Source organism: Haemorhous mexicanus, chromosome 7 (assembly GCF_027477595.1).
Source record: "Haemorhous mexicanus isolate bHaeMex1 chromosome 7, bHaeMex1.pri, whole genome shotgun sequence".
NCBI lineage: Eukaryota > Metazoa > Chordata > Aves > Passeriformes > Fringillidae > Haemorhous > Haemorhous mexicanus.
Genome location: NC_082347.1, coordinates 35,683,643 through 35,697,020, shown reverse-complemented (window position 1 = coordinate 35,697,020; position 13,378 = coordinate 35,683,643). Strand labels below are relative to the sequence as shown.

General features: G+C 42.5%; 1 protein-coding gene across 1 annotated transcript in view; it reads left to right on the top strand.

Annotated features, from left to right (window-relative positions):
- The window catches only part of GFRA1 (GDNF family receptor alpha 1), a 131,812-nt gene that overhangs the window by 76,219 nt on the left and 42,215 nt on the right, over window positions 1–13,378 (top strand). Inside the window, exon 4 of the mRNA XM_059852020.1 lies at window positions 5,607–5,946. Within this exon, the coding sequence (XP_059708003.1) occupies window positions 5,607–5,946 (340 nt within the window). The remainder of the gene's footprint in view (window positions 1–5,606; window positions 5,947–13,378) is intronic.

Here is a 13,378-nt window from a genome sequence, read left to right as displayed (position 1 = left end):
CCAGACTCTCAGCCTCAGGGAGGAGCATCTGCCCAGGCAGCAGTCAGTGTGTGCTCCTGGGAGCAGCCAGCCAGAAATGTAATGGCACCCAGCACCAGGGGTCCTGGTGCTTCAGCCACTAGGGTAGGGATCAGAACAGTCCTTGAGGAAGTGGGGTGTCATTGCTCTCTGCTCGTCTCTGCAGGATTTCAGAAAGCCTGGAGGGGACCCTTCCTGTGGGTTTGGCAGTACCTTGGTGTGGAAGGAAGGGCAAGGAGATGTGCTATAGAAAGGGTTTTGGATTTTTTGAAGGGATTAGAAGTAGGGAGTACAAGTGGGATCATGCCTCTGCAGGCTGTTAGAGTCTTCTTCAGGGAAGGTTTCCAGTCATTGCTCTTGTAAGAGAAGTAACTCTCCTTCCTGGGTGCAGGCCAGCAGCCAGCAGTCTGCCTCCCAGTGAGAGCTCTCATTCTTGGGCTGAAGCATCTTGCTTCCTCTTTGTTTTGCAATATGTACTATTTCCTTGTTGAGAACACTCTGCAGTGAGATGGTTTGAGAGCCCCTCTGGGAAATGAGAACAGTGTTTCTGAGTCTCTCATGCCACGGGAGGCACTGAACCAAAGTCTGCAAGATCCCGGCTGATGATTCACCGGCAGAGTCTCACAGAAACAAAGGCCAGGGTGTGTTGGGAAAGACTTCACACACAGCAGTTGTGCATAACACAGGAGCTGAGCACTTCCAAACATAACATGGTAGATGAACACTTCCAAATCATGCCTGTTGGTTCATGCTAAGCAACGTGATTGTTCCCAGTCTCTAAGTGGCATGGGCAGGAGATGGTGGTATTTACCACCTCCAGTAAATTTATGGGGGTATTCAGAAGGGAATTCTGAGGGACCTTGGCAATTTGTGTAATCAAAGACTTATTGACAAACCAGGAATGTAAAATGTTTCAGCTTTGGTCTTAGGAAGCTGAAGTCTCGTTTTAGGTTTGTTTAGATCTTTCTGCTGCTGTAGCTTTGGTTGTACTTCTCACAGCCATCAGTCTCATCTTTGTCACCTGGTGCCATCAACTGTACTTTCAACATGAATCATGTTGAATATGGTAGTATTCTGAAAGCTCTGGTCGTAACTAATAATATATTAGCTTTAATTTAAAAACTAAGTCACCTGCTTATTAAGATTATGGAAAAGGTTTGAATTAGGCCAGCTGTTTAGTAAATGCTGAGCAGAAGAGAAGTAGAACTTCAGAATAACACTGTCTCAGGATGTTTTTGGGGACAACTCTTTTTTCAACTCTTTTTTTTTTTTCTTCCATTTGGGATTAGAAGTAATTTTTCCAGGAAAATGGTGGTTTATTTTAATCCAGATGACCATATTTGCTATTTTTTCCTTACTTTTTAATCTGCTCTTACAAAGCACAAATACTTTTGTGAACCACACAGCAGTATTTTTGTTTAAGTGGGATCATGGCTCTCTTCTTAATTTTGGTCAGATTTTGGTTCCTGTATGCCATATTCTGCACCTTTGTTGGAGAAGGCTCATACCCATGTGGTCACCTCTACCACTTTGTAATTTTGCCTTCCATCACATTAGCATTTATTGCCCTCTTTACAGCATTCCCTTCGCTATATCCACTGGAAAACCTACTAATGCTAATTACTTGCAAATAGTAATGGTAATTTTAATGACAACCTCAGTAAATTGTTTTTTATATGCTGTAAGAAAATTGAAAACTAAATGTCCATTTTGCTGCTTAATAAGAGTCTTACAGAACAGCTAATATTCCTTGTGCTCCTTCTGGCTAGTGGGAGCACAAATAAGAATCTCCCAGTACCCATTGAGAATCTTTTTTTGAGTACTATGGGGTTGATTACCAGGAGCTGAGGAGGCACAGGAGGTAGAAATGAAATAGAAATGGAGGTGCAAAGAAAATGAAAGATGAAGGTGGAGAGGCTGTGAAAGAGGGTGAAGCATGAGGAAGATTAAACAGGGTAGAGGAAGCCCTGTTAAGACTTTAGAAGCACCTCTGGATAAATGACAGGGCCTTTTGACTCTCTTCTTTCTGTGGTCTGTGGGAGATTGAGTCCAGGACTGCTGCACCTGTGGCTGTGTTGGGCCGGGGTGGAGGGATGCAGGAGGTAACAACATCAGAGTGGCTGCACTGTAGTCCAAGGATTGATTTTTCACCAGTAGAATTGGTCAGAAAATGTGGCACACGTGTTACAAGTGCAGTAGAAGAGCTGGGGGGGTGCAGGTGAAGGCAGGTCAGTGTCAGTGCCCACTGGTCCTGCCCAGTTTGTGTGAGCTGTGCAGCACCTGCCTGCTGGGAGGGGGGGTTTGGGAGTCCCAGCGCTGCTGCTGTCCCACCAGGGCTCAGCTCCTGGCTCTGCCTGGGCTCTGCCATCCCTCTGCCTGCCCCCCATCAGGGCAGCATCCCCAGCTGCTGATGGAGGCTCCTGCTGGGAGGCAGCAGCATCCTGGTGCTTCCAGCTCAGCTCAGCTCTCCTGGGCCCCACGCTGCAGACGGGACCTCCCAGCCAGGAGGCACCACTCATCCCCTGTGTGAAGTGACTTCCCACGGGCTCTCTGGGGATTTGGCAGCCGTGCAGGGCTCTGTGGTTTGGCAGCAATTTCCAGAACGGGCCCAGGCAAAGTGGATTTGGGAGAGAGGAAGCTCTGGGTTGGGAAATGGTGGTGCAGAGAAATCTTGACTTGTTGCAGGCTCCTGCCCTGACTGCCCCCAGTCCATATCCTAATGCCCCAAGAGAGGGAAGAACTGAAGAAGGATCTCCTTACACAAACCTTTCTCAAAGGATTCTGGCATGAAAAGTAGCTCTGGATAAGATCCATTTGCTTTTAAAGTAGTCTCTACCTGGTAAGAGCCAAACTCCTGCCTGTCTTAATAATTTAAGCTTTGCAGAACAGAAGCTGGGTGAAATTTTGACCTTATAAATTACTGCTGCATAAGTAATCCTCAGGAACACTCCCAGTGTTGTTAACTGTTTGTAGTTACCCCAGGACTTGGGAATAATTCTGCACTTTTGCAATAGAAATAAAGCATTAAATGTGTTGTAGATTGTCAATTTTGCATTCAAATGTGATTTAAAAGCTTAAAGAGAAGTTGGTATTAATGAGAAGAGTTGGTTTAGACAGTCTGGTTTAATTCTGATGCGGTTGATGCTCCTCTTCTACATTTAGTCTTGTTTTTAAAAGATAAAAATAATTTGTATAATGCTACAAGTATGCCAGAAACAATAGTTAGAGACATGTATCTAAACAGAAAAGACAAGGGGCACATTACAGCTAGGGCTGGTTTAAAAAACAAAGCCCCCCAAACCAGTCTGTATTCAGAGTTGATGTGCAGAGGAATGTGAGTGTTGGGCAGATATAAATTGAATGACAGGTATGAATATGCATAACTATATTGTCTGAAGACTTTGCACCTAATTCAACTTTCACCCAAGATAACTCTCACTGCTGTTTGCACTGTCAGTGACTTGGCTTATGTTCTGCCTTTTAAAAAAGATTGATTAACCTGTCCCTTCTGATTTTTGAGATGCTTGTATTCACAGTGCTTTTTAATTCTGTAGCAGCATATATGAATACTGTAAGCTGAAGTCTGTTCATATTGCAGTACCCATTCAGAGCTGTTCCACAGAATTTTGTTTTAAATAGTGGAATTCAGTAGTTGACTCCCAGGCACAAATAACCATGTAATTACTCTGCAATCACATAGTAATTAGCATATACTATTCATATATTGCATAATTATATGCCCTGCAGATTACATAGTAATTATATTTGTACTAAACATATAATTCTATATACTGTATAAAAAAAACTTTGAGAGTTCATAGTTAATATTATAGTTGTATGCTAATGTAGTACAACATTTTATATAAAAATGTTATAATTTTATGAGAGGGTTGTGTTTTGGGTGTCTCTTCTGCATCTGATGTTGCATAATCTGTTGTAGGCTGCTATTATAAGAAATGCTGGGCTCTTAATTTATAGTCAAATGTTGCATATTTACAGTTTTGTAATTTATGAAGAGAAGATGCAAAAGTTGCCATTTTGTTGTGCAAGCAGCTGAGACTGGGAAGGACTTGGAGTGTGATTGTTAAATCACAAAGGTTAAATGTACAAACACACTGAACACAGCTATGGCACGCTGCCAGAGTGAAACACAGATCTAATGCTCCTTAGCTTTGTGTTATTTTTGGGTAGGTAAGATGCATGGGACAGTTGCAGGTGATCTATTTGAATAATTGGAAGTGTGTGCAAGCAGTCAAGGCCCATCTTGGGCACAATGTGTTCCAACAAATGCATCTCAGCCAAGCTGCTCCACGTTTTCCTGCTGTGGAAAAAGAGAAAAAGTTCATGTCCTGATCTGGGAATGGCAGGAAGCATGGTAGGAGAATGGAGATGAGAGGCAGCGAGATGTAGATGGACCTTGGGCTGAGTTTCTGGATAAAGGTGAAAGATCTAGGGGAAAAAAGCTTTTTGTAAGAGTAATTTAGAGCTTTGGATCATTTGAAATGTTTTATCTTTGGCCAGCCCCCCAAGAGGTTGCAGCAGATTTCAGATATTTGCAAAATGTTTTGTTCAGCTTGCAAATTCTGTAGCAGTGGGAAATTAATGTATTTTCTTGGATCTCTGATGTTGGCATTCCTAACATCCAAAGCAGCATTACAATTATTCTTAATTGAATTTTACAATCTGATGCCAGTTGCCTTAGTTTTCAAGCAAAGCATCTATTGGGTTTTAATATCTGGGTAATGTATTGAGAAATTGAATGTGTAATTATAGCCTTAACTTATATCTGAGTTTAAGTTTTACTATGATTTCTTGTAGTGTGTATGTGTGTGTGTGTGTGTTTCTAAGAAAGGGACATCCTTGTTTTAAAATGCTTCTTTCACAGTCATTTTTAAATTTTATGTCAGCTTCTTCAAACCTTGTAAAGTTCATAAATTTTCCAGGGTTCAGGTGGCATTTCTAGATCTTATGACAGTGTTTTACCTAAGTATGGAACTTGTGGGTGGCCTTAGAGGGCTCCCAGACAGGAGGCTGCACCTGATTTCCTTCCTATCTGGGTGGGCCGTCCTCAGACCTCAAAAATGTAGTGCTGGGCATGTCTGCTTTACTTTCTGCACAGTACACAGATTACTTTTAAATGTTGTCACCTGGGGTAGGCACAGCATGTCATTTAACTTGTTCAAGGTAAAGAACTGGAAAGTGTCAGAGCTTTACAAAACCAGAGTTAGAAGCCCATGTTCTCACTGTGTTCTTATGCCAGATGTATGCTTTTAGAGAAAGAGAGCTGTTTAGTGAGACCAAGTCTTACCCAATACTCACCCTGCATGTCTGCTGCAAAGATGATGAAGTACAGCCTGCCCAGAGTGTCATTTATTCCCCAGCATTCTGCCCTCACAGCATGCCCATGCTCTTGTTCACTTGTTCAACCATTACCCTGAGAAACAGGAGGACTGGTCCCAGTTCCTGGCACTGAAAGCTTTGTATGTAACAAATAATTGTATTCAGGGTCTCGTTAACACTGAAATAACCGCAGAGCACGAAGTGTAAATGTGACGCCTTTCTCACTGCTGTTGTGTTGTTTTTTCTAGTGGAGCCAGTACTTTCAAAGGGGAACAATTGCTTGGATGCAGCCAAAGCTTGTAACCTAAACGATACCTGCAAGAGGTTCAGATCTGCTTACATAACCCCCTGCACCAGCAGCACGTCCAATGAGATCTGTAACAAGCGGAAGTGCCATAAGGCCCTGCGGCTGTTTTTTGACAAGGTCCCCCCCAAGCACAGCTACGGGATGCTCTTCTGCTCCTGTCGAGACGTAGCCTGTACTGAGAGGAGGCGCCAGACTATTGTTCCTGTGTGCTCCTATGAGGACAGGGAGAAACCGAACTGCCTGAATTTACAAGAGTCCTGCAAGAAGAATTACATCTGCAGGTAAGATAGCCCACGGCAGGGGAGTGATTAATGAGGTACCAGGGAGAACTTTTTGGTGCTGATGGATTTGCCTGGACTAAGGGTCAGAGTGCCCACTAAGGAAAAGGATGAGTCAGGGAAAAAAAGCAAATGCCTCTGACATCCTTTACAGAGTAACAAAAGCCCTCTTTTGCTTACAGTGTGTGCCTTCTCCAAAACTGGGCACAGCTACTCCCTCGCATTATGGAAGAGTCTTTAAACCCCCAGTTTAATTTTTACAGGTTTTTGTTGGAAACATTGTGTGTCTCTATGAAATAATGTCTCAGTATAATTTTTATGTCCCATTAGTACCAGGTAAAAATAGAATTTTTTATTATAATGGGATTTATTTTCATTGTCCATGTGAGTACTAATAATTGGGAATACAAGCTTCACGTAGGACTTCATAAATAATCACGATGCACAGACTACTCTTGTGTTTTTAATTGGAAGAAAAGGAGTCCACATTGTAGACAGAACACCACTATCTTCATAAAACTGAAAATTATCTCATCTCCCCTCCCCTGAGCAGAGTGCTGGGCTGATGCAGCTGGGGGGGTCATTGATTCAGTGACCTAATTCCCAGCCTCCTTCCCTGGGTGTTCTGGCAGTGCAGAGCCCTGCTCCGCGGGACAGGCTGGGTCCTTTCCCCTCCTGGGGTCCCTGCAGGTTCTCACACAGAGCTTACTCACTGGCAAACAGGCCCTCCTCTGCTCTCAGGAAATGCTTTGCTCCTGCTTAGCATTGTGTGTGTTTATATTAGAGCATTGTTGTGCTAATGTCATATTTATGAAGTCGTGCCCGAGAATCCTGCTCGTTTCTAATGTGTAAATTTCTTGTAGATTATCCAATTCTGTGAATTAGCAAACAAGGGAGATAAACACTATTGTAAAATGTCAAGGACACTGAAGATACCATCTAAATCTTAATAAGTACTTACTTATGCCTGGTAAAATATTTACTTTGAAGTTTGTTTATGAGATTCCCACTGCTGGTTTTAAGCTTTTTTTGGGAGCACTTCAGTTGTGCCTGAGTGCCGTTCAGAGGTGAGGAGGTGAGCAGTGCCCTATCCTCCATGGCTTTGGGGGAACCTGGAGACACATTTCCTGCTGGCCACAACAGGAGCAGAGTTAAATCACAGCAGTCTGATTTGCATTCAGCACCTTGATTGCTGATGCTGCACTTTATGAAGCTGGGTATGTGTAGCCTCGTAATAATCCCTTTTGTATTTCCTTGTTGCTCCATTAGTATTTTTGCTTCTATGTATTGCCTTCCCTGTACACAGGTCCTGTTAATTAGTAGAGTTACAGAATGTTTACTGTGTTTTCTGCCAAACTGTGGGTGTGTTACAGGGCCAGTGAAATTGGAGAGAGGATTTTATAGAGAGACTTCTCGCTGTTATTTGGCTTGTAGTATTCTGAAATTACCTTGTTAAATTAATGCCATTACTTCTGTCATGACTCTGGTTTTCTTTGGTCAGCTTTGATCTAATGTTGTCTCAGCAGTTAAGTTTTTTATGGCATTTTGTTTAATTTAACTTCATGAGTCTGATGTTGGGCTTCTCCATTGCAACCTTGCAGGAGAAAGCTTGGTAAAATCTGCCTGAAGTTGCAGCCAGCACTGATATGAAAATTGATTTATTTGTAAATGTAAATCCATTTTCTTTGCTTTAGAACATCAAAATTAAAAAGTTCTGGCTCTTACAAGGCTCAGTGAGACCTGGCTATGAGGCTGAGGGGCAGCACTGGTGCAAGAGAATGGGTGGGCAAATCCCTGCAGGGTGTGAGGCAGGCTCAGTGTGGGCAGCACTTTGGTCCTGTGCAGGTAAATCCAGCTTGGTGTGTTGCTGAGAGTCACCTCACATTGTGTTACAGCCTCCTGGGCTCTCTAAACTGCTGGTGGTTTGATGCCTCCCCTCCCTGCTGTCATGGAGAGGAGGAGTTGGCACCAAAGCTGTCCCAGCCTGTCAGCAGTGAAAGACATTTTGTCTCTGTGACTTGTGCACCTACAGGAAATGGGTGAGATTTGTTCCCCTAGTCCTGCAGGAAAACAGGGACTTGGGCAGGGCAGGAAAGAAATGGGAGATCTCCTTGCTATTGTAACTATTGGCACTGATGAATATCAGTCCTTATAGGAATTCCAGATATGTTTAGAACAACTAAAAGCAGTAGTCAGTAGGTGTGTAATTCTAACTCTGGTAACTTCTATTTCATTTTGAAATCAGAGAGTATCTAAATGGCAGAATAATTTGAAAATATGGTCTGCCTACTGTGAAACCAGGTAATTTAGAAACTGTTATTTGCATGCCTATTACATCTGTTAAAGCCTTTTCATAATGCAAGTTTAGACACGGGTGCAAGCTCTAAAGGTTTTCTGAAAATACGTTCATAAAATGGTTTATGAATGCTGCTTACTCAGAAATGCAAGATTTGAATCTGCCTGTACTCTGTATAAAATATCAGCTGGGCCTGTGTAAAGTATTTAAACATTCAGTTTTGAACACTCTTCAAAAGTTTTATCCTGGTGTATATATCACCAGATCTGTTCCTGAAGCAGAGTTAAGAGCAGGGAAAAAATCTGGCCAAACTACAGGTACCATAACATAGCAGGATGCTTTGCTTTTTTATAATTTTTTTATTCAATTCATTAATCTGTTATATAAGAGATTCTCAATCAAGGAACAAAGAGACCTGAAATGTCAGGAAATGCAAATAAGTTCTGACTTATGTAAACAGTCCTAATTTTCAACTTCATCAGAATGCTGAATGGTTCACTTTGATTGTCATTTGTCTGCTGCCTCTGCTTGTGCCCCAGTCCAGCTCTTAAACAATTGTAGTCTCTCAGGCATGTCTGTCAATGCTCAGTGAAAAGAAAAGAAAAAAAAAAACACCAAAAAACCCAAACCAAACCAAAAAACAAAACCAACCCAAGAAGAAGCCATTAGAGTTCTTTTCTGTTGTGAGCATAAACAAATCTTCTAAGAAAAGTCAGTGTACCATCAAAAACTTTCACCAGTGATGTCCTGGAATAGCACAAACCTCTAAAGAACTTTGTGATCTGATCACTTCAGCTAACAGTTAGTCTTCAAAAAGTTGACTGGCATGTTTTAAGGATATCATCCTGCTGCAAATGCAGGGCAGGGTGCTCCAAATTTGACACTATCACATTTGACAGTACTGCAAATACTGTTTTGCTTGAGTAATGACAGTGTGAGTCATTAGTTTGGTCTTTTTAATAATCTGTGTCTTGAATTTGCATACTTGGGATTTTTTCCTGGATATGTTCAGAAGACACTGACCAGAATGATAATGATACAGACACATTATTTATTGAAATAATGCTGTTAATCCATTCATGTCCTGCAAAGATCAGAAAAGAAGGGCAGCATCTTTTTGCTAATAAAAGAAACTGATAGGAGCTTTTTCCTTGTCCTTCACAATAATTATACTCAAAAAGACTGCTCAGATCATTGAGGTCCATTTTTGAAGCTTCAATAGCCATAAAGTAGTTCTTAGCTAATTTCAGAAGACAGTTGTCTTCTTAATTTTTTTGCCTTAATTCTGAAAAAGGTACATTTTGCTCTCTGCAGCTGTTTGACACTGAAAAAAATAGAAAAATATGCTTAACATATTTAAATAACTTCTTCATGTGGGTTAGGGGAAGGATAATAATGAACTATCCAGTTAGGTTCCAGTACATGGGTCATCTCCTTGAAAATACAGTGAGAAATGTTTCCAGCACTGTGTGCTCAGAGAGTCAGTTCTTTATAAATGTGCTCTCCCTGGTGTGTTCTTACCTCTTGGCCAGTTTTTGGTCACCTCTCCTATCCAATCTTAATTTTTTTTGCAATCACCCATTCAGCTCTGCACGGAGGATGTCTGCCTCTGCAGGTGTCAGAACCCTCTGTGGGGATGGATATGCAAACACTGTTGGCAGTGCAGAGAAGAATTCATCCACTGGAAATGTTAGAACAGAAGCTCAGCTGCTTGCTGCACTTCCTGAAAACATCAGAAACTTGCCAAGGAAATAATTTTCCTTTGTGCTATTCTGTTGAACACTTTTAATGATAATTTACCTTGGAAAGGGATTCAGTGTGTCTGTGCTCCTTTTCTGTGAGGCATGTGAAAATCTGCAGGTGCTTTACACCTGGGACCTGCTGGGAAAGGTGGCTGCTCTGTGTGAGTCCTGTGGACTGCTCCTGCAGCAAAAACCACTCTGACTGCAAACCCTGCACCCTTGTGCTTCTGCACTAGAGACAGGTCTGTGGTGAGATGTTATAAATGTGCAGGCAGCCCTTCTTGTCCTGCTTCAGAATGGGGGAGCCCACCTTGTCCTAGGAGGGAGCAGTCCTCAGTTCCAGGATTGACAGGGAGCAGTGCTCTGGAGGGATGTGCAGGAGGAGATGGAAGAGGGGAAGAAGGAATTTGCCCTTTTCTTCACCTTTTATATTCCTTATACTTCTCCTTCGTTTTTCTCACTTTTTTTCCCCTTGCTTTTTTCCCCTCCTACCTCTTCCCCTTGCTTAGTCTCCTTTCATCTCCTCTTCCCAGACCTTCCTGCAATTATCTGCCTTTCACCACCCCTCTGACACGTTTGATTCCATTCCAGCCGCTCAGGGCGCCTCCTCACCTGCTTCTCTGCATGTTGTGCTTTTCCTCCCTCAGTATCCTGCCACGGTCCACTGATCATCTGTAATTCAGCAAATGAGAGGGAAAACAGAGGTGCTGCCTCCCTTTCTGAGCCTTGGAGCTGATCTTGGTGACAATTCAGTTGGCCAGATAAAAGCCTGAGTGCTCCCTCTCAGCCTGGCTCTAGTTTTGCATGTTCAAAGGGCACTTGGTGGTGGGTGTTTTTATGAAGGACACAGTAGCATTGCACAGTTTGGGATAACAGAGCTGGGCCTGAGTCCCTCTGGGGCATTTATATCACTTTGGCACCTGGAGCACTCTGGCTGCTCCTTGAGATGACCAGTTTGCTGTGGTTATGCAAAACCAGGGCCACAGTGTAGTTTCTGTAATGCTGTTAAGGACATGCAGAAAAGGACACTCCTGGTTTCTAGAGAAGTGCAGGTTTCTAGAGAAGTGCATTCTGTGTTTGAGACTGAGTCAGGGAGTGGGTGCAAAACCTCTGGTGCCTGACTCACCCTGCAGAAGGTGTAGGATGCTTGCAGTGTAGTAGGGTGAGCCTGAGCTCTCTGCACCTGCACTCAGGAGAGTTCCTGTGTCTCTAGAATACCAAGTGGGGCAGAAGAAATTGTAAATCTGCTTTTTGGCCCATGCCCACAAGCTCACCTCACATAGCCTGAATGTGAAGAGTGATTTTTATACATATATGTATATACAGGCATGTAAATATATGCATACATGTCTATTTTGCTGGAGGTGTATTTATTTAAGTGGAAAAAAAAGAACAGGTGTTCATTAATTTTAATGAACTAATAGTAAGGCATGGTGACAGTTCAGAAAACTCAAGAAATGGGGTCTGAAGGGAGGTGGGAAAGAAGCTGGTGTATTCTGCAGGGGAAACTTGATGGTGTAGTAGAATATGTGTGTGTGGAACTGCTAGCCTGGAAAAAAATATTAATGCAGTCTCTGCAAAATAAGCAAAAACCTTTCAAGAAAGGCAAAGTAAAGATAGAAAATACTGCAATATTGTATTATTTTCTTCCCTTTCTTTACATGATTCATTACTTTGATGTCTTCTGTTAGCAGAGCAAATAGCAGAGCAACATAATATTGCTCTTCCTTCCCCCTCAGAAACAAAGGTAACTTTAAATTTCTTCCATCTGAATACAGCTCAAAATGAATCGAGCAGTTCCTCCTTATAAGGTATCCATAAATCCCTTTGGAATCAGAAAAATCCAAACATCCTGCAAAACAAGACTGCTTTGTCCCTTTTGAAGTGTGCATGGATCTCATTCTGCAGTGCCCAGATCTGCTTGGCTGGCTCTCATTTATGCTCTCTCTGGTCAGCTTAGGAGGGGCCTGAAGATTAAAGCTTGCTGGGTGATTGACATTTCTCCAAAAGGAACAGAGACACAAGGATACAGTAATTAGAAAAATGGCTCAGCTTTAGTCCTGCACCCAACTTTCCCTTGGCTTTGTGCTGGAGCAGTGAAGAGAGTTCATGCTCCAAGAAGCAGTAACTAGACAGTATTTCACGCTGAGGTCCCTTGTCAGGCAGGCTCAAACTCTCCAGGCAGCCTCGCTGCAGTCAGGTAGATCCTCTGCTGATCAGGTTAAAAATAACCTGGGGCACTGAATATTCCATATAACCTCTCTGCAGGGCTGAAGAAGTGGAAGTGGAAATAAAGAGTGCATGTCTGAGTACGCAACAATCACAAAATAAACTTGGATGCCAATGACTCAGGTTTTATTGGCTGTATTTAGGTACCCTGCTTCCATGTCAGTCTCTTTCTAGGAAGATGACTCAGTGAGCTGAGTGAGGTACCTGTGACCATTACAGCTCCAAAAACTTGGGGCACTTGTATTTGTGATCCTTCAGAGAGTTGTTTAGGTTGGAGAAAACCATTAAGAACATCAAATCCAGCCATAAACCCAACACTGCCAAGCCCCCCACTAAACCATGTCCCCAAGTGCCACATCTACAGGTCTGGTACCTACTTCCAAGGGGTGGTGGCTCCACCACTTCCCTGGTCAGCTGTTCCAATGCTTGAAAACTCATTCCATGAAGAAGATTTTCCTAAGACCCAATCTAAACCTTCTGTGGCACAACTTGAGGCCATTTCATCTCATCCTGTCACTTGTTACTTGGAGGAAGACCTTGCTGCAGCCTCCTCAGGTAGTTGTAGAGAGTGATAAGGAACAATCCCCTGAGTGCTCATTTTGCCTGAAAACCCTTATTTTGTTAATTGAAGTGGGAAAGAAAAGCTGCCTGTATAATTTAAGAAATAGGAAGACTACAGATTAGGAACATGAGCCAGGGTGGGGGTTACAGCAGGGCTAATGTGACCCATTTTGTTTTGTTGATTTATTGGGGGGGGGAGAGATTAAACTACATATGCTAATTAAGCAGTTTCACGCGTGTTTAGTCAAAAATATTGAAATCCAAGACAGTTAAATTTGTCATTAAACTTTAATAGAGATCTCAATTTGAAGCTGCTCATGTCCTTACAGTTATGCAAGCACTTAATTGCTTTGCTGGATGGGGTTCCACTAGGAGTACTGCTACTGCTGACTTTTTGAATTGTTAGTTGAGAGATTGCTGTAGAAAGGAGTTTAGCATCCACTGGTTTGATGAGCAGTTTCCACCCCCTGATCTATTAGATGTAGTGTAGAGAAGATCTGTCATGTACACCCAGTCACAGTTGGCTAACTTGCTGTTACTGGGGCAAGAAAGGGTGTATATATCATACAATACCATTTTCTTTAATAAATCAAAATTCTTTTTTCAT